At 41.8% G+C, this 22,438-nt stretch overlaps 1 protein-coding gene across 2 annotated transcripts in view; it reads right to left on the bottom strand.

The window, feature by feature from the left end:
* Positions 1 to 22,106, bottom strand: part of LOC147231589 (uncharacterized) — an 83,869-nt gene extending 61,763 nt beyond the window's left edge. For both annotated transcript variants that reach the window (XM_086150472.1, XM_086150473.1), the window contains exons 1-2: positions 21,966 to 22,106; positions 21,795 to 21,868 (exon numbers count right to left, since the gene is read on the bottom strand). In XM_086150472.1, coding sequence (XP_086006598.1) covers positions 21,795 to 21,868; positions 21,966 to 21,979 — 88 coding nt within the window. In that variant the 5' untranslated portion in view covers positions 21,980 to 22,106. The remainder of the gene's footprint in view (positions 1 to 21,794; positions 21,869 to 21,965) is intronic.
* Between the last annotated feature and the right edge of the window lie 332 nt (positions 22,107 to 22,438).

Here is a 22,438-nt window from a genome sequence, read left to right as displayed (position 1 = left end):
AGCCCGCAATCTGAGGGGACTGGCTGGCTAGCTAGCCTCTCGAAACTCCGGATCCCGATGGCAACCTGAGCGGGTCGGCTGGCTAGCTAGCCCACTAGCCTCTCAAAACTCCGGATCCCGACGGCGACCTGAGCAGGCTGGCTGGCTAGCTAGCCTCTTGAAAATCCGCATCCCGACGGTGACCTGAGTAGGCTGGCTAGCTAGCCCGCTAGCCTCTCGAAACTCCGGATCCCGACGGCGCCTAGCAAGACGGCATTTCCATCGGCCGAAATCTGCTTGCTCCTCCTGCTCCACCATCTCTCCCTCCACCAGCAACCATCTCCAACATCCAGCTCCAGCACTTGCCTCCTCTAAGCCCATGGACTTCTTCCAAAAAAATTGTGTGTATGTTCTGCATCTTTTGTCTTTCACTTGTGAAGCATCTTTGAGTGCCATGAAAAGCGCTATACTAATCTTTTGTGTTATTATTATTAAGTGAAAGAAGTCCACCGTCGAAGCAGTTAGCGTCGTTCTAGCGTCGCAGTTAGCTGTGTTTGACCAGCTGCGCTCCGACGATCGGACGAGCCGAGAGAAATCACCGATTGCTTTCGGCCGCCGAGCCTTTTAGAGAGAAGGTGCAAAGATAAATAGCCTCGTTCCCCGGCGAGGTTTTGACGCCAATCCAAGAAGATGCAGAACAAAAGGGGGGGAAAAACGGTAAACGGAAGCTGACGGAGCAATTTTTGAGAAAGGCTAATTATTATTCGACGATTTAGAAGACGGAGATCTCTGACCTCTTATCTTCGCCTTCCCAACCCCGTCCCTTTTCTCGCAGATACAAATATAAGCATCCGAGTAATAAAAAAAAAAAAAGGATTTAAATAGTTTGGCGTGTTTGTTGTCATCCGAACCGGTCCTACGAAGGGAGGTTGAGTGATACCATCTGCTTTGGCTCCCTTCGGTTTGAAGAGCGTCGATTGACAGCGAAAAAAAAAACAAAAAAAAGTCTTTAACAGTCTGGCTGACCTACTTGCACATAAACCCCAATAACCTGAAAACGCTCCAAGTATGAAATTCTGATGATTTGACTGGATCCGTATTAGCTGGCACTTTTCACAAGAGTAAATATTATTCAATTACACAAAAAGGGGAGGGTCGGAAATGTGTTATGAGGAACGTTCCTGAAGAAATACGTGGTATAAAATAGTATTTTGGACCGAATCTTGCCTTCCGATGTTTGGCTCCTTTTTTTAAACCTCAACTTGCGTTTGTTTTAGAAAGAGGCGGCTCGCCATCCGCGGGCGGGCGGTCGACGTTTCTATCTACACAGCGGGTTGTAATACAAATAAAAATAAAAATGTTTCATAAACCTGCAGAAAATACACTTCGATATCTAAGTTGACATTTATAAATATCAATTTATCTAAATTGACATCCATTTATACTGTTATTGTACCGTCTAACGCTGGTTTTGGGCCCTTGAGTCGTCACCATACTGGCCAAAACCAGAGTCTGGATTCTATCGTCTTCTTCTTCTTCTTCTTCTTCTTCTTCTTCTTCTTCGTCTTCGTCTTCTTCTTCTTCTTCTTCTTCTTCTTCTCTTTCTTCTTCTTCTTCTTCTTCAACTTCTTCCTTCTCTATTTCTTTTTCTTCTTCTTCTTCTTCTTCTCTTTCTTCTTCTTCTTCTTCTTCTTCAACTTCTTCCTCTTCTATTTCTTTTTCTTCTTCTTCTTTGTCCATTTCTTCTTCTTCTTCTTCTTCTTCTCCATCTTCTTCCTCTTCTATTTCTTTTTCTTCTTCTTCTTTGTCCATTTCTTCATCTTCTTCCTCTTCTATTTCTTCTTCTTCTTCTTCTTCTTCTTCTTCTTCTTCTTCTTCTTCTTCTTCTTCTTCTTCTTCTTCTTCTTCTTCGAGCTGCTCTCTACAGAATCACCTTCCTCCAACTAACCTTCCAACAAACTTCTTCCCTTCATCCATAAATCTTGAGACCTCCTGCCTTGCTGTTCCAGCCTGAGTGTCCTTCTACCAAGATCTTCACCGTCCCGACTCATTTCCATGTCTAAAGGATGTAATTCTCCATCCTCCCTCCCAAAGATCACGCCAGATCTTCATCTCTGTTGCCTCCAGCTCTGCTTCCTGGCTTCTCACCTTCATCTTCTTTCTTTAATTCTGGCAGATACTTTTTTTTTTTTTTATCCCCTCCCTGATCTTTCTCCAATCGTTCCAACCTTCTGGCATGCGTTCCTGCACCTCTTCTCCACTCTATCCATAAACCTCTTCACCTTCTCCATCCCCGCTCCCTGAAGAGTCCCTCCATACCACTTGGGTACTTCACATGTATTCTCCGCCGCAATTCACTAGATTCTACAAGTCATTACATTACTGTATTGTTGCGGCAGAGCTTGTCCTTGCTACTCATTGGCCGCGAGCCACCTACATGCTCTGCGGAGGCTGACGTCGTTGCCCTTTTGTTGCTCACAAGGGCGACGGCATCCCGATCTTCTCAAGGTGATTTCTAACAGCAAAGCAGTTATTTAGGAGCGCAGAAACCGTGGTGGATGTTTCTCTTATTAGTATCCCCGATTACCAAGGTTGTTTCTAAAATATACGGACTATCGGTGTTAGCAGTAGGCTACCGCAGAAATATATGGAGCAAGAAGTCGTGCTATGTTTAGCCAGTAGTTGCTAAACTGGGTCACGGCGCACGACCCCGAGGGAGGAAGTGACCCCGTCCCCGACCCCACTGTCCTCCGACAATGCCGAGCACTCATCAATTGTTAGCATCATTTGCCAGGTCGACGGCGGGTCACGATTGTTTTTGTTTTAGTTTCAAATAACTCTTGCTCCCGGCATTGTTGCCAAAACAAAGGAAAATCCCACTAAGGGGAACCTCTTAGGAGGCATTCAAGTTTTCCTAACAGTGACTTGATTTGTCCTTGTTAGGGGGTTGTCAGGTGTCGGGCCAAACACAGAACAGGATGTGGACGGGTTTAAATCTGAGGAATTTAGACAGCTGTCGGGTAATGTTAACAAGTTCATTAAGTTAACTGATTAAGTGAAATAAGTCCAGAAAGGAAAGGAAGAATAAAATAGAAGCATGAGTGAACATACCACCCGGAAAGACAGGAAGTGTACTTGCCACTTCTGCCTCCGCTTCACTCCTTGCACATGACTCAGTCACAGAGTCACCAAACCAACCCTCGCAGTAGATATCAAGAGTAGATCTTGTTTTTTTCACTTAAACAACGATGCAGCTAATACACAGATTTTTTTTTTTTTCTGGGGGGGGGGGAGGGGGGGGGGCGAGCTTCACGCCGCAAAAACATTTATCCTCGTCACATCGGACCGATGAAATGACCGGGAAATTCTGAGAAGAAGACTTTGACGGCTTCTGTGCGCAGGAAGAAGCCCAAGATAGCGATCGGCTAGCCGGTGCGGCTTATATTAAGGTGCGCTCAATAGTCCGGAAGTTACGGTAGCTATTAAAAGTACATATACGGTGTTTTAGTGACATTTACAGTTAAAAGTTGTCCCGTATAAAAATGGCAAGTCGCACACAAAAGGTTGGGGACGGTTGCTCCGGAGCTATTGTATATATTTGTATATTTGGAATTGTCAGAGCATTCTTTAGAAAGGGAGGAGCTACAAGAACATGGAAATTAGGTATTCGGGACCAAATAGTACCAACTGAAACTCACATTTTCTGCAGCCTTTACCGGAGGGGAAAAGGTCAACAGATCTACCAAGCAAGGCACTAACCAGACCACAGGGAGCAACTTGGGGGATCAGTGTCTCGCGCAAGGATACTTCAGCACCCACGTAGCCTATCAGGAAAAGCTCTCAAGGATACAAAATAAGCCATCCCGACATGGACCGATCCCCACAACCCTATCAGTTGGTGGGGTTGCACACTCCGAGTCCTTTTGCCAAGACTGGGTTTGACAAGAACTAACCATTAACCAAGTGCCCGAGAGCCTCCGTGGAGATACCAAGAGCATGAAGCAGGTCCTGGGTGCAACTCAAAAGGCCACAAAGGAATGCTCAAAAATGACCACGTGTTCATAACCGTCTGCCCCGTAACAGTCCAACTCCTCAGGAGCCTCAGGTACCAACTTCACCTCTTTGGTCTCGAGGTCCAAACGGGTAAAGAACAGGCGGAGGGAAACATCTACATCTGATGAAGGGTAAGCGGAATCCGATCTGGTTGGATCTCCTCCGAAACCGAGGGATCAAAAGCTCATATCGGCTCATTGTAACCCGGAGCGTCGAGGTGTCAAACGGAAATGGGAGCAGCTGTGCTTGTTTGTGTGCATCTGCATTGTCTGTGAGCATACAGCATTCCAGATTTCAACGTCTGCCTCTCCCTGTGCTAACAGGAAAACAACACACAACTGTTAGCCTCCATAAAAAAACCTCAACAAGTACCTGCCGGCAGCCGGAAAGGCACTTTGATCCCGGATAGGGTTTCACCCCGGCCTTCCCGGAGACGAGGTGACACCGTTGGGTCCTTGTTCGCGCAGCAACAAATATTTTCCAATGCCGAGACGTCTTCCTTTACATAAAGGATTTGAATTGAACCGCTTCCAGAATGCTTCCCTGTAACTGACCAAGCATGAAAATTGCTAACAAATGCCGGATGAAGAAAAACACCTGTTTGGGATTGTTGCAGGGTCACGAGTCCTGCGGGGAGGATCTAAAGATGTTACTCCCGTCCTGTGGATGTTTCATGAAGGTTTTCTGCTACAAACCTTTCAAGGCGATATGGTTTTTCTATTTTCTGGGCGCCAACGCCTCACAGCAAGAAGGTTCCTGATTGGTTCCCTCCGGGTTCTCCGCTTTGTCCAAACAATATTCATTCGTGTCCAACTTTATCCCGTCTCATTTGAACAAAAGCTCCCATAAATATGCATAAGATGAGATAAACCTTACTGATCCCCATACGGGGAATTCTTTTGTCGTTGTCTTTTGTCACGTGGTTAACCCTCATATTATGTTAAGGGTCAATTTCACCCATTGGGTCAATGGGTGAAATGGGTCAAATTGACCCTTAACATAATATGAGGGTTAAGCCGGGTATACATAGCACAAATGCTAGCTGTATTTTGTTGGTGTTTCAAATTAAAGGATCGAACTCCTCAACGCCTCCGCCATTATTTCATCGTTGAAACACAAAATCGGTGACCCCGAACTGGACCTGTCTGATTCTGATGAAGCTCCGACGCTACCTCATGTACGGCGCCCCATCCGGCTCAATCACCCGACCGTCACGGCAATTCGGCTGCCGGAGTTTTGGTCGCTCGGTTCCAATCAATTTTTCCAACTGCGGGGAATTTTGTCGGAGGATGCTAGGTATTTTTTGGTTGTCGCGGCGCGTCAAGCTAGCTCGGTTAAAACCGGAAAACAGGGTGGCAGGTGAAGATGTGACCCCTTTCCGGGTTCCCCGCCGGGGCCGACCCCCGTCCAAGCAAACCCGGCGTCCGGCGCCTCCTGATGTCGTGTCAATAAATATGAATGTAATTCAAAAATACAGAGACAATTAGAGGATAGCAAAAAGACATCCACAAATAAATAAACGGCAGAGAGAACAACATCTTCTAGGACAGTGGTTCTTAACCTGGGTTCGATGGAACCCCAGGGGTTCGGTGAGTCAGTCTCAGGGGTTCGGCGGAGGTCAAGTCCCACATTGGTGATGACATCACTGGCCGCAGGTGATCACGCCACATAGCTCGGCCTATCCGTGCCGCAGGGATTTTGGCGCGCTCAGTTGTAGTAACTTGTGACTGTCTTGATGGTACGTCATGTGATTTCTTTCTTAATATTTTAATCCCTTCATACTAATTATGTCGGCCAAAAAAAGAAAGCGGTCGGAAGAACACGTACGATACGGATTCACATGTATGACGTGATTGGAATCGATGTCCTAACTGCATGATTTGGAATGACAAGATGAGCAATTCTAGTCCAGCACCGGCAAAACTAAGGGAAGGCTTCCTTCAGCTGCATGGAGATGGGAGCTACAAGAACATAGCGCTTGCTGGATTCAAGGTGAAGGGAGCCAGATTCCATGAAAAGGCTACTCCGCCTGTTCTTTGTACCCATCGACGAAACGATCCTCCATCCAATAAAGAAGGGTTCGGTGAATGCGCATGTAAAACAGGTGGGGTTCAGAACCTCCGACAAGGTTAAGAACCACTGCTCTAGGATAAGAATGGGCAACAGAATGAAAAAAAAAAAAAAAGCAAGGATGGGAATAGACAACCAAACGACAACAACGGGGATAGGAATGTTAACGGTGACAATAGCAATGACAAAAATAAACAAAAATAAGCCGGATGCAAATGAGCTGAGACCACCAAGGGAGAACGTGGACACTCGGGGGGAGGAAACGTCTCCCGCGGGAAGAGAGCCATCTTGCTGTGAGGTGTTAGCGTTAGCAATAGCGCTAATAAATACACAGATCCTGATCCGGTTCCTGGACGTAATCAATTCTTAGCCAATCGATGGACGGCTTTGGGGACGAATTCATAGTTGTGTTAAAGTTGAATGCCAGTTTTTTGACCGTTTTCTGACGGTTGGGAACTTTACCGTTGCCGTTTCACGATGTTTACAGCGTTAATAATGCCCGTTACGTACAAACATGTAGGCGGAACGCAACGTCTCGGCTTGTTTCTTTGGCGATTCGAAACAAATCGCGTGTTTCGGTCCACAGAGGATTGAAAACAAGGCCGTAGCGAGGCGTCGACGGAGCGGCTAAACTCATTAGCGGGACATTTATAGCGGCGAGAGGTTAAATAGGAGGTTAAACTGCTTTTCCTCATTTTCTCATTTTCCTTTGCAACGCTTACGGTGACGGTCGACCGCTGCTGCCGAACAAACACGGGGGAAGTGTGTCCGCGAAACCGCAATCCATTTCCTGCGTAAAACAAAGGGGATCCGGAGCGAGACTCGTCGTCCACGGCGACGCAGGGTTGCAAGACAAGTTGCCGAGCAACAACAATGACGACTCAGGTCATGTCCTCATCTTATTCTCGTTCTTCGAACCTTGTTACAAGGACGCAGGCCGGCCTCCAAGCCTCTCTGCAGACTGATTATGAAAATTCGCCCACGGCGAGAATATAAATTCTCCGATTCTTCGAAGCCCATGTAAAACCGTACTTGGGTCTTAGCGGCCATTTAAAAAAAAGCCGCAACTCGAGCGTAACCTTTTTGTATTTCTTGCTTTACGACGTCCGACCACAAACTCGTGTAAGTTGGACTTTTTTTTTTTAAGCGTTTTAGGTTTCCCTCTGGTAACCCGCAGCCCCGAAAAGACGATCCGTAGGAAAGGGAAGCAGGTTCATCGGCGTACAAGTGTTTCGAAAGGGTCGGGGCGAAACAAGGGGTTTTTTCGGAAACTGGAGTTCTTGTCACGAGCGGTCTTCGGTCCTGGAAAAGGAAAGCCATCGAACTGATAACCTCACCAGTGGCGGGGAAATCGGGAAAATAATTCACGTTTGATAATTTCATTAAAATGTATTTTATTTTTAGTTTGTTCATTTTTAAAATTTGACAATTTTTTTTTGTAACAGCTCAATAAATCGTGTTAAAATATATTTGGTATTTTTTGGTTTGCCGCCGGTGGATCATTCAAGTCCAGCTTTTTTTTTTTTTTTTTTTTTGTCATAAATACAGTAAGGACTCAAATAGACATTTAGTATTTTGCTTAAAACTAAAGTCATTTTATGAGTTCAAAATGTTTTGCTGCATGCAGAAATGTCATTTTGTTTTCTCTGCAGTCTTTCATCAATTTAAAACAATGCAACACATTTTGCTTATACATTGCATAAAGGAAAAATAAAATAAAATAAAATAAAATAAAATAAAATTAAATAAAATTAAATAAAATTAAATAAAATTAGATTAAAAATAAAATAAAATTAAAATTAAAATAAAAAAATTAAAAAAAATAAAAATTAAAGATTAAAATTAAATTGAATTAAATCAAATCAAATTAAATTATATTAAATTATATTAAAAAAGCTACATGCCGGGTCGAAATGGCTTAAAAACAGATAATATATTTGCCCCTGCATGCACATCCCGTGTTATTCGGGCTGTTTTCAACCAAAATGGTCCAAACTTCGCTCAACAAACTCTCACTTTGCTGATCGGCTGCAGTTGGTTTTCCGAATCCTTCTGCCGGATACGTCTCGCTAACCACCAGGATTTTCCGTTCAAACCCACCACGTGTTTGCCAAAGTCCCGTTTAGTAATTGAGCAGAAGATTCCACCGGACCAGGAGGCAAATCTTTGATTTTTAGAAAGATAAATTACTCCGTACTGTGAGCGATTATGCAAAACAAATGAAACAATCTGGATGAAAATGTCGTTCCAGTGCGACCACATGGACGAAAACAAGATTTTGTTACTTTATGCTCATAAAACAAATAGGACGGACCTTGTTTTTTTTTAATCAGTTATAAAACAGTCGCCGTCTAAAATTCAACTGAATCTCAAAATCAACTCGGGTTATAACGTCTGAATTATCACGTCCTAATTCCGTTATCTACTTTTTTTATCCTTGTTGTCGTTGCATCATTCTCACCCTGCTTATCAAATTTTCCATGGTTTTCTTCTTTTTACCTATTTTTTATTCTTGCTGTTTTTGTCTGCTCTTTTTCTCCTATTTTATACTTATATTCACATTAATGTCCCTTCTATTTTACATTTCTATTCATATTTATATCTGTTTTTTTTATATTAAAATTCATATTTATGTCTGCTCTATTTTTTATTTATATACATATTTATGTCTTCTCTATTTTATATTTAAATTTATATTTGTGTCTCCTATATTTGATATATATGTTCATATTAATTTCTCTTCTATTTTATATTTAAATTCATATTTATGTCGCTTCTATTTTAGATTTATATTCATACTTATGCCTGTTCTATTTCATATTTCAATTCATATTTATGTCTGCTCTATCTTATATTTAAATTCATATTTTTATCTGGTCTATTTTATTTGTATATTCATATTTATTTCTCTTCTATTTTATATTTCAATTCATATTTATGTTGCTTCTATTTTAGATTTATATTCATATTAATGTCTCCTCTATTTATGTATGCATATTCATATTTACATCCCTTCTATTTTACATTTATATTCATATTTATGGCCGTTCTATTTCATATTTCAATTCATATTTATGTCTGCTCTATTTTACATTTGAATTCATATTTTTATCTGTTCTATTTTATATGTATATTCATATTTATTTCTCTTCTATTTTATATTTAAATTCAGAATTATGTCTCTACCATTTTTATTCATAGTCATATTCATGTCTCTTCTAATTTATATTTATATTCTTATCACTGATATAGTTATTGTTGCATTCATATTGTAGCATCAATAAAGTATCATATCTTCCTGGTATTTACAGAATCCTCCAGAAAACAGGACGACGCGTAGAACTGACTAAATATATAAAATGTTTATTTGTTTGTGATTTTCTCACAGATCCACATGGAGACCTGCGATCACTCGTTCTCATGCACGGGATATTTAGACCAACAATTCACTCGTTTACGCAACAACATATAAACACAAACAACACCCAAACTTAACAACCGAAAGCAAAGTTCTTGTTTCCAGGGACGTTTTTGATTCGATTCTAAAAGTAAACAACTAATAAAGGGAAACTTACGCCGGGAAATAAACCCTTCATTAAATAACTTGTCAGCATCGGCAAACAAACCGGTTCCCATTTTTAACTTTGGCAACAAAAACGTCTCGATCCGTCAGTCAAACCGGCTGAACTTACATTAAAACAGATGGCGAGATTTGATCTTTTATTTTTTTTATTTTTTTCACCGCTGACTCATGGTTTTTTCCCGCTCTCGTAACTCCAAGTGTTTCATCTCTTCCTTCCAACTCCGACAAGTGAGCGCGAAGGAATGAAAAAAAAAAAAAAAACGTCAAAACACTCAATATTACAGCGGTTGTTTAATCGTCCGCCGGGACGATCTTGTGAGCGTTCCGAGCAACTTAATATCCGTTTTTTGTTTTTTTTTTAAAGTCGGGAATGCATAACTTCAAGAGCCGAGCCGAATTAGAACATATCTCAACGTCACGACGCGACAGGGCGAAAACATTTTAAAGAAATGAACTGATGTAACCGAGGAAACCAAACATCTGACTCTGTTTGTCGGTCTTAGTCGGTATTTTTTGGGGTAAATCTTAGCTGCGGCTGGTTTTCCGGTGAGTTCCTGCAATTTCTTCCAAAAAGTCCAAAAACACGCGGGAGCTTCATCGGTAAATGTCTTGCGGACGAGAGAAACGTCAAGTTGTTTTTTTGAGTCCGAAAACTGAAACGTTAGCAAACAGGATCAATATTTCCCATTCAAATCAATGTAGTTGGTTATTGATTTCACATGTTGTTTTTGTTTGAAACTCTTTATTTTTTAGCAAAAATACAGCGAGGAGGGAAAGATTACCTTAATTATCGCTGCCTTCCTGCTGTTCTTTCTCTTCCTGCCACCACTTTTACTCGCCGTTTCGATCAATTAGCGCGCAAAAGTAAAACCCGCTAAGCTACAACGCAAAAAAAAAAAAACATGAGTTTGTCGGTGCGAATGATCGCAAGGTGGTTCCTAAGATACAAATCACTTTTTTAAGACACAAAGTACGATTTGAGCAAATTTTATCTTTCAAATATGAAAAAAAAGAGCGAAAAAAACAAAATTAGTGTTTCAACGCATGTCTGGTGTCGTCTTACTGTCTCTCGTGTGGCATCGTTGTGCTTATTTTTTGTACTTTTTCGGGAAAACAGGTGAAGAAACGGGTTCATGCAGGTTGGAATGGGTGGAGGAAAGTTTCAAGAGGTACGAAGAGATAGAAGAACGTCAGCTAGAAGGAAAGGAAAGGTGGTGAGATGATCTACAAATACCGATAATGACCAAAAGACCAAAAGAGCTGGAGGTTGCAGAGATGAAGATTTTGAGGTTCTCTTTGGGAGCGACCGGGAAGGACGGGATCAGGAATTGGAGGTCTGGAGGAAAACCGAAAGAGAAGGGAAAAGCCCTGAAGGGAAAAGCCCTGAAGGGAAAAGCTCCGAAGGGAAAAGCCCAAAGCAGGAGAAGAAGAAGAAGACGGGCCCCAAGAAAGCGAGTGGCAAAAAAAATGATATTATTTGTTAATTCATTTTTAATTTCAAAAAAGGTTTTTGTGGCTCCCGGTGTTTTCTTTTCGAACCTCGGCGTTTTACGGCCCGCGGGCAACATCCTGCCCGTTTTGCTTTTTTTGTCCGAGTATTTTAACAAGCATTTTCAATTAATATTGAATTTAGAAACGAGAAAAATCTCAAAATCTTAAACCATAAAAAAAGAAAAAAAAAAAAAATCTCACCCGCTTACTGTAAATCGTAATAATTTATCTGTATATATATTCATAACTGTGCAATATTTCATTTCATAACAGCTGCATGTGCAATATTTTTATCGTCCTTATCGTTCACCTGGTACTTAAGACCTTAAGACACTTTATAGCCTTTTTTTATTAATCTTATATGTATTTCTTATTCTTCCCCCCATTTTTTTTCTGTTTTTTTGTTTAACTATCTATACAATTTTCTACTATTATTTATTATTCTTACGTTTTACTTGAAACTCTGGCACAACAATTTCCTTCGGAATAAATAAAGTTGTTCTCAATCTTGTTCTTAATTAATATTGAATTTAGAAACTTATTTTTTCCTTTTTTAATTTTTTTTCCAAAAATAACATCGGCCTATACATTTACACTCATATCGATGATTTCAAAATCGAAACCAAATGCCAAAAAATTTAAATATTTCAACTGTAATTTTCATTTCTTTCACCGGCGCATAAAAATGAAATAAAAAATATGGCCCACCCCTGAACCACAGCGAGGATGAGGAACCCAAGACAAAACTGGGGTCAATAGCAAACGCGTAAACTATAAAACACTTTACATGACATTTATTGCAAAAGCTTGACACTCGTGAACGGCGGTGGAGTTTGTGAAATGTGGATCAGCCAATGAGAGACGGATAGGTGGCAATGTTTACAAACCGGCAGCGAGCAAGTCGGGCGAACGTGAGACCGAAGCTTTAATTGGATTTGCGTTGGGGTTTCCGCGGAGGCGAGTTAATAGCGAGTTCTGCAGAAGTCCAGCTGAGCACACGGACCGGCGAAATCACACATTCCACAGAAGGGAAGGCCTCCCTCCAGCCGGCAGCCCCCCTGCGGCTGCTGATGAGGGGGTTGTAAAAAAAAAAAAAAAAAAAAAAAAAAAAAAAAAGAAAAAAGGCCGTGCATGAGGAGCTGCAAGAAAAATCCCCAGAATTGAGAAAAAAAAAAATATATATACATATTTTTTTTTCCCCATTTGTTGTAACACTACTATGCATGAAACAGTTTTTTTTTTTTTTTTTCTCTATTTTTGCTGTATTTTCTTGTTCTAATGTTGAGTCTGAAGTGAAGGAAAAAACTGTAAAATAGAAAAAAAAAAAAAGCAAAGTGGATTTCAGATGAATTAGCTGATATCTCGATATAATCTGAATTTTAATCAGAATTATCAGATTATTTTAGAGTACCTATATGGAGTGGATTATTATCATTTCCAGCCCCTTCCCAATATTTCTGTCACTATTTCCCACTTATTTATCTATTAGCATGTCATCTCTTCATTTATTTTACATGTACCTGTCAAATTGATGTTGAGAAAAAGAGTTTAAAAAAAAGAATGGACAGATTAAAAGCTCTTTTGTTGCCGGCTTTTGTTAGAAATCATGTGATTTTTCAACATCCACTAAAAAATGAATTATATATCTATGTTATAACCTAAAAAGTGATAATATCATGTGCGGATTTTTCTTTCACCCAAGAACACCCAGATGACATTAGTTTGACGTGGAAACAGTCTTTCGTTAATTCGAGGCACAAAAATAAATAAAAGCTGCACAGAATTCTGATGCATTTGGATTTTTTGCACCACAGATCCCTCTATTAAGTAACCTGGCCTGGTCTGCAGTTAGCTTCAAGCTAAAACGATCTCCCGTGCATACCGTACCTAAGGAGTGGATGGGAATCTATCTATCCATTTCAATGCCGAATGCTAAATCGGCGCAGATCGCTGCCGTCGAGCTGTTAACGGCTGACGTTTAAAATAAACGTTTCTGTTGAAACGATGAAAGGGTCCGACTGTAAATGCCAGACTGGATGAAAAGTGCTGGAATATTCCCGCGTGTAAACACGGTAAAAGCTGCGCGAGAGCCTGACAGTGCGTCCTGTGTGCTTCGGGGCGGCGTGACACAAAAATAAAAAAAACGCGTCACACGATCCAAGCCCTCGCTTGTATTTGTGTAGGAAATGGCGCGCTCATAAGCTGCTGTCAGAGCAACTTAGAACCACATCAGAAATTGAATTTACGATAATGCTAAGTGAACCGGAGTGTTTGTTTTTCTAGGACTGACTTCCTGGGTTGTTTTTTTTTTTTTTTTTTGCACTACTGAAGCCCCGCGGGTTGAAAACATGGAATTTCTTGCAGTCTGGAAAGTGTCTGACACAAGCAACCGCCTGTGCAACTGCATGGAGGTCGTGTTCTGTTATGTAACTGGAGCATCACCCTGCCCTCTGTGATCATGGAGACACAGGAAGAACTTCAGAACTTCAAAATCATGCATTCTGCCCAGATAGATGCCTGCTAACAGCAGTTGCTGGTTCTCTGCTCATTGTCTGTTGACGTGATGACTTAGTCTACACTTGCAGTTCTAATGAAGCCAGGAATACACGAGTGTGAAGAGAAGAACCCGAGAAGAGGCTCCAGGGTGTAATGCTTCCTTCATATAAAATCGAGAAGTATGGCGCGGCAGGCAAGTATGCTCAACTGGTGCAGGACATGTATGCTCAAGAGGTGCAGGACATGTATGCGTGGTAAGTGGAGGTGGGAGTGCTTTGGAGATCAACTCTGAGCCCCTTCTTGTTCGCTATGGTGATGGACAGGCAGACGGATGAGGCCAGACAGGGATCTCTATGGACTCTGACGTTTTGCAGATGATACTGTACTTTGGACATGGACACAGGAGGAATGGGGATCTGGACAGAAGGAAGCTGAGGTTGTCACGGCCGGGCAGGAGGTCTACAAGAAGACTGGAGAGGAGCTGTATGGATGGAGTGAAAGAAGATATGGTGCAGAGGAGAGCATTAGATGCAAGGAGATGAGTAGCGGCTACCCTTGAAGGGAACAGCCCAAGGAAGAGTAGGCCACCTTCACAACCCTGCTTTACTGGACTCAGCTCGTCCTGTACGTAGAAGCTAAACACCGCTTTTGATTTGCCTTTGCAGCAAAGGAAACGTCTACAATCACACAGCGTGTGCTCATGAACTGCATCTCCTGATAAACAACGCAAAGCATACACTTTTAATGGTTCTTGGAGCCCCACCTCGTGTCCAACGTTTTATCTTTTTGGATTTCCTCCCGAGATCGAGTTGATTTTCCCATAATGTTCTACGACGAGAAAAAAAAATGTTTTCTTTCTTCTCATTCCAGCTAATCCTCTTTTTCTCTGATCCTGGAGATCAGGCTAGAAAACTATAACTTTAAGTACGACGCTTTTCCAAGAGCACCTCTCCGCCCTCCTTTAAGGAAAACATGCCCATGGCCAACACATAGCGACGCCTCTGCTAATCATTCCTCTAAATCTGCACTTTTAAGATAATCAAACGTGAATGAATATGTATAATTTTGCATTTTCTTGACTCGGCAGGGGAAGCTAAGGTTAAAGCCACTGGGCGAGGATCCACCCGTCTCCTTGTGAATGAGAAGATGAATGTTGTAAGTACTAGATGATGTGTGGAGATTCCTCAGAGACCCGTCCCATCCTGGTCAACGCCTACTCCAACTGTTACCCTCAGGGAGGCGTTTGAGGACTAGCCAAGATAAAACAAACACAGTGAAAAACTGTTTTGACCCCAGAGCTGTTAAATCCTGCATACATTGAATCCAGCAGGAACTCAAGGGCGGTTTATGTTTAAATATCCTTTTAGCTATTGTCTTATATATTAACTCATATTCGCTGCTTGTGCGTTCTACCTTTTTAAATGCTTTGTAGTCCTGCTTTCGCATTTTGCCTTTTTGATTCTGTTCGACAATTTTGCTGCGCTATGTGCAACGACAATTAGGCGCTACTTTTTTCACACGCTTCAAACAGCGATGCGGCTAATTTTTTGGTGCTAACGAGCTTCACGACGCCAAAACATTTAGCCTCATCAAATGGGAACAATGAAATGAGCGTGAAATTCTGAGACCGTAGTTTGCAGGAGGAAGACCAAGATAGCGATCTGCTAGAGTAGGACAAAGCAGGGATAGAAAATGAATGGACTTTTCCTTGTGTTATTTATTATTCATCTTTTTTATCAGCCGCTGTTTGGGGAAAAAAAAACAAAAAACAAAAAAAAACGTATGTATTTGCGGATGTTACCGATATTTATTCTTTATCTTTCACTTGGTACTTAAAACCTTAAGACACTTTATAGTCTTCACTTGTATTTCTTAATCCCCCCCCCCTTTTTTTTTAATTTTTTTCTTTTTTCATATTTTTTTCTACTATTATTTATCATTGTTATGTTTTGGCACAGCAATTTCCTTCGGGATACATAAAGTTGTTCTTATTCTTATTCTCATGACAAGTGTGGCCTATATATTTACACATATATTTACTTAGCTATTTTTAGCAGGTGCGGCTTATATTCAGGCGCGCCCTATAGTCCAGAAATGACAGAAAGTGTTTAAATGAATTGAATTGAATTGATTGAATTGAATTAAATTGAATTGAATTGAATGAAGCGTGTGAATTTAATGTCAGTTGAACTTTTCTGACCATTTTAAAACTTGAACAAATATGCAAATTCCCATAATTTGTGTCAAAAATAGTCCAAAAAATGTCAGCCTATTCATTGAATTAGCATGTAATCACCAACAATTTGCGTTTGTTCCTTAAAATACTTGTACTTTAATACTTATTGAACCCATTGTTCACTTGAACCCCACAGAGTCTCATCGGTACCTTAAGTAAGCTTTTATCGAAGGATATCAACACCCAGTCCTACGCAACAGATCTGTATATCTCTACATGACGTGAACGAGAGATTTAACGCAGGATATGAATGTATTCGCAATTTCGATTTACCACGTTTTCAACGACAAGCCAGCGGACGGTTTGACCTAAAACGAAGGGAAACATCTGGATGAATTAGATCATCTGGACCGGTGGGTACGAGGACAATGACATCATCGTGGAGGTTCTACATCGCAAGGACGAAGTCGATGGACCGGGACGACCTCGGCGGACCTCCTTCCACCCGGGTCCATCCTGCGTTTGTCCCCGGGCTTCGAGGAGGGTCATCTATCTCACTTAGAAGGTATCTGTGCGGCGGATGTGCCGAATCAGCTCCGCTCCACGTGTTGTATCAGCGGAATTCCGGCGTAACCTATTAAATGTTGCGGACGAGGCGCCACGTTTCCTTCGGTTTTCATAAGCTTCTGATAAAATAAGAAATAAAAGTCCACGGGTCTGGGGGAGTCAACAAAAACATGGCACCGAGACGACCGTCTCCGGCCAAATTAAACGCCGTGGAATTCAGAGTCGCAGAAAACTTGCCAAAAACAAAGTGGATGAAATATGGACGGGGAACTAATGAGGAGCCGGCAGATGGTAGATGTTGGAGCAGCTGCATCGCCGGACATAAACGAGCAGCAGATTGACGTTATCGTCTGAGATGCGGAGATGTGCATCGCGCATGTCGCACTCAAACGCAAATTTAAGCCCGGATCGCGCAGTTGTGCAACTGGGGTTGGATGGATAAAAGAGGATGTCTACAATGAAGATACGTTGGAAGACGGATTATTCACCCGTTCATCATCTACACCGCCTATCCTGCTCTCGGGTCACGGGGAGGTTGGAGCCTATCTCGGCTGTGATTGGGCGAGAGGCGGCGTTGGACATGGATCGATCACAGGGCCGCGTGGAGAGTCAGGCAGCCATTCACTCATTCATTCACACCTCATATAAACTTGCAACCATTCACTCATTCATTCACACGTCATATGGAGACACACAGCATTCAGTCTCTCATTCACACATTGAAGAGACACAACCGTTCACAAGTCATGTAGAAACAAAAAACATTCACTCTTTCATTCACATGTCATATGGAGACATACAATCATTCATTCACATGTCATATAAAAACATGCAACCATTCACTCATTCATTCACATTATATGACAACACAACCATTCATATTCATTCATACGTCATATGGAGACATACTACCGGTCACTCAAACATGTAGCTATTCACACATTCATTCATATGATATAAAAACACAATCATTCACTCATTCATTCATATGTCAAATAAAAACATGCAACCACTTACTCATTCATTCACAAGTCATGTAAACATTCAACTCATTTATTCATGTGTTGTACAGAGACGGACACCCATTCAACCATTAATTCACACGTAATACAAGCATTCAACCATTCACTCATTCATTCACACATCATATGGAGACACACAGCATTCACTCTCTCACTCACACATTGTAGAGACACAACCGTTCACAAGTCATGTAGAAACAAAAACAAACATTCACTCATTCATTCACATGGCATATGGAGACATACAAACGCCCGTTCACCCCCTCATAGGCCACATAGACATATAACTGTTCACTCTGTCATACAAACATGCAATCATTCACTCATTCATTCATGTTGTATAAAAACACAACCATTCACTCATTCATTCACATTATATGACAACACAACCATTTGCATTCATTCATGCATCATATGGAGACATAAAATCATTCACTCCTTCATTCACATGTCAAATAAAAACATGCAACCATTCACTCATTCATTCCTGTTATATAAAAACACAACCATTCACTCATTCATTCACATGTCAAATATAAACATGCGTTCATTCACTCATTCATTTATGTTATATGACAACACAACCATTTGCATTCATTCATGCATCATATGGAGACATAAAATCATTCACTCCTTCATTCACATGTCATATAAAAACATGCAATCATTCACTCATTCATTCATGTTGTATAAAAACACAACCATTCACTCATTCATTCACATTATATGACAACACAACCATTTGCATTCATTCGTGCATCATATGGAGACATAAAATCATTCACTCCTTCATTCACATGTCATATAAAAACATGCAACCATTCACTCATTCATTCCTGTTATATAAAAACACAATCATTCACTCATTCATTCACACTTTATATAAAACATGCATTCATTCACTCATTCATTCGTGTTATACAAAAACACAATCGTTCACTCTGTCATTCACATGTCATGCAAACATTCAACCATTCACTCATTCCTTCACATATTATATAAAAACATACAACTATTCACTCTCTCATTCATAAATCATTTAAAAAACAAACATTTAAATGTCATGTAGAGCCATACAACCATTCACTCGCTCTTTCACATATAGAGACCGTTCACTCTGTCATATAAACCTTCCACCATTCACTCATTCATTCACGTCGTATAAAAACATACAACTATTCACACGTCATATAGAATAACCAAATACTCAGGTGTTATTTGACCACCTGAAAACTCCACCAAACACCAAACGTTTGCTTCATCGGCTCTTTTTCGGATTCGATCCGCGTGCCTGAGGATACGACCCTAACAGGGAAAGATGTTTTCTCCCCCCCAAAAAAAATCCAGGAACGTCTCGCCAAAGCAAACCCGAGCCAAAGACCGAAACTGCTGACGCGCCGTATCAGCTAACAGCTAACAGAGCGCAAATTAGAGGAACAGTCCAACATAAAGTGTGTGAAGCTTCTAGATAACGTGAAGGATTTCGACGGACTTCCAGGAGATGAATGAGTGAAGGCTCGGGCGGAAGGGAATAAAAAAGCCGATGATAGATGTTTGTGAAACCCTGATAAATATAGGGCTGCTAAAAGTAGTATTATAGGAATTAAATCCGATGATCCGCCAGGTTCGTCTACTATTTTTTTTTTCCCTCTTCGGGGAAGAGGAGGAGTTAATGAGCTCCTTGCCCTCAAAATGGAAAAAAAAAGGTAAAGAATACTTTTAAATGGATTATTTTCCACCCACTTAGGCTACCTTTATACCCGAAACGTAGGTTGACACAAGAAATCGAGACTGTGAGTTTTATCCCATCGAGATCTCCGATTGTTTTTACGGCGAGCGACGAGAAAAGTTTCACTTTGGCACCAAAACCCAGCTCAGCGATTGGATAATACCATTTTTTTTTTTTTTTTTTTGTATTTTTATTGTATTTGTATTTTTTTTTTTTGGGGGGGGTTACTGTTTGGAAAAAATTTTTGGACTTAAAACTGAATTTTTAGATTTTTGGTTATTTTACCTCTCTCCAGAGCCGAAGCCGATATTTAATGCTTACAGGTCCGAATCTAAAAGCGCTACATTTGATTCGGGTAAGAAGGCGTCTGCAAATTCTTATTTATTCTAGTTTATGACCTTTGACACCGATGACCCCAAAACACAGCAGACGAGCGCGTGGAATGTAAATCCCTGAAGGAAAAATAAAAATAACAATCAGCCCAAATCTGTATTACTCAACTCCAGATCTCAGCTTTTAACACCCTGATGTTCACACTTTCTGCAATTTTGATTCATCAGAATGTCCTTTAAAACGGTGTGGAGTCTCAACCCCCGAACAATAACAGTGATGCATTATGATTTTATAATCATAATGCAAATAATAATACAAATATAATCATAATGAGATCTGCCGGGATGAAATCATACCAGTAGTGAAATGTGAAATGAGTGAATTTGATATGAGAGCTGCAAACAGTTGTGTCTACAAGAAAGTTCCTTGGTCTTTTTTTATGTTAAAAACTTGAAAAGGGTTATTTGGTTAATTTTTGAGTTCATAAACTTTGCTATTTATTTCATTAATAATGTTATCATTTATTTTCTGTTTTTTTTTTTTTTTTTTTTTTTTCTCTTTTCAAGATCCCAGAAAGGGTTCATTTTCGGTCATGCCTGGTTTTCTGGAAAAAAAAAAAAAAATGTTTACGTTTAGACATCTCTACGATCGTCACACTTTTTGTTCCAAACCAACCCGGCCTCCCGTCACAGGAGGGAAAAGTTATTTGTCCCTCGCAGGGAAAAAGTTTGGGGACCCCTGACATAGATAATGAACAAACAAATGAATATTACACTCGTTGTTTTTTCTCTGAAATCCATTCATTTTTTCTGCTAACTTTCCAAACTACCGCCCTGGCGATGCCTTTTCCTGCAGCCAAACCGCGTCTAATTTGTCATTGTTTCCCAAAAGCCGAAGCATCGCGAAAACACCCTCACACGCCGCTCCATATTTCCTGAAGATAAGCCGTTTCAATAATTGCATCCCTCCTCCTCCCACCAACTCCAAAAAACAGACGGAGAACATTTAATAGAAGCCTGTCCGTGCTGCCAGCTCTGCTCTTCCAAACCCGACCGCCGGCTTGAAAAAACACAGCTGATGGAAGGAACGTGCGACGTCAGAGGACGGGGAGGGCGGATTAGAGGGGGGGAAAGTACTTGTTCTGTTTCAATAATGTGAACCGAGCACGTTGTCAGGGGCGACAGCTCTGTTTTCAAGGCTATTTACAGCGTGGAAATATTTGCGTTCTCGTGGAGAAGCTATCCGGGGGGATGCGCTCGCCGCGAAAGACGTCGCTCTTTTTCCCTCGGAGGTGGATCACGGGCGGTGGGGTTGCCGCGATACCGTCCGCAAATACCGGTGACGCGCTCAAAGTCGCGAAAGCGCTGTTTCATTCAGAAATGTCAACCAACAATTAGGCACCGAAGCCGAGGAGACCCTTAATTACTCCTCCTCGCTCCGCACAATGGCGCCTTTGTGGCACGGTGGTCCTCGCGGCGGTTCGGGCGTCCGCGCAGACACCGGTCGTAAATGCCAATCCCGGATTCCGCGGCTAAAATATTAGCCGGTCCGTCAGAAATACGAAGGCGTCGCCGAAGACGACCTTTCACCCCCCGCCAAAAACGACAAGAACTCGGCGCTACTGATGCCTGTCAGGGTTTTGGCACGACGGTTGTTTCTGTTCAGCCTCACCAAAAAAAAAAAAAAGAAAAATGGAAATCATTACGCAGCGGTTTGGGATTGGACCGTCTTATCCGACGAGGGTTTAACTCAAACACGCCCCCAAAAAAACTCTCAAACAAATGCATCTTCCATCCCGACACAACCCAGTCCAAACAACTCGCGCGCTTCGGACATACAGGTTCTTGCAGAAACACTTGGTTTGCAAGGCGGTGAAGATGCAGATGCATTACATTACATTACATTACATTGCATTTGGCAGACGCTTTTATCCAAAGCGACTTACAATAGATACAAAACGCGTTTGGAAATTTCGACATCTCAGCAGCGACGAGGGAACGGAGACAACCAGGGGATGTTCCGCATCACGGAGATGAAGGTGAACCGGCGAGGTCGCCACTCAGGATGCTGCTCACTTTGCAGGTGATTTACAACCCGAAATATTCCTTTAGTAGACACTTCGGTGAACTTCCTGAGAGAACCCGACGGACACGTTCACGGCTTCCTGCACCTTGCACGGAACCGCCAAGTCGTTCTTCACGCAAAGAAGTTTGTCGCGATGCACAGAGGAGTTGAACTTGTATGGATGTTCGCATCCCGCGGCGACAATTAGCGAGCTAAGAGCGGCTAACGTACCTCTTTCCTCGTAGTTGTAGGAGAAGACGCGGGGGACGGGCAGGAGGAGTAATCCAATAAACCAGGGAGGAATGCTGCAAGAAAAACAAACAAAAAAAAAAAAACAAAACGGCGCTTTAGAGCTAGGATGATAAAAAAAAAAAAGTTATCTCGCCGGGGGCTTTCGTTTACCGTAAAGTCATCATCTTCAGCGACGGTGATCTTTAGGTCCAAACTGAAGAAGTCCTGCTCATGTGCGGCGGCGAGATGGAGCCGCTCTGCCTCCTTCGCACTCCAAAACTAAAAAAGCTGCTCACTTTCCTCCTCCTCCTCTTTCTGCTCTCGGTCTCTCTCTCTTCTTCGGGTTCCCGGTCGAACAAAGGCAGCTTCAGTGCAGGGAGACTCGTGGGGCCCTGAAACCCGACTCCCCTCCTCTCTCTGCTTACTAATCCCGTCCTCCCCACGTATACAAATTAACACACTCCGATGAAGTCCTCCTCCTCCTCCTACTCCTCTCTCTTCTTTTTCCTGCACTTTTTAAGCGTCCTTCCTCTCCGCGTGGCCTCGACCCGCCGCCGAGAAGAATCTGGAAATTCTTTCGGAGGCCGAGGAGATACCGTCGGTGGATTTTTGTCCCGATCCTTATCCGCGAACATCTCGGGGCC

This window comes from Fistularia commersonii, chromosome 8 (genome assembly GCF_037954325.1).
Source record: "Fistularia commersonii isolate RoL2024-O1a breed Wild chromosome 8, RoL_Fcom_v1.0, whole genome shotgun sequence".
Taxonomy (NCBI): domain Eukaryota; kingdom Metazoa; phylum Chordata; class Actinopteri; order Syngnathiformes; family Fistulariidae; genus Fistularia; species Fistularia commersonii.
The sequence above is the reverse complement of the archived record's forward strand: the minus strand, read 5'-3'. Positions and strand labels throughout refer to the sequence as shown.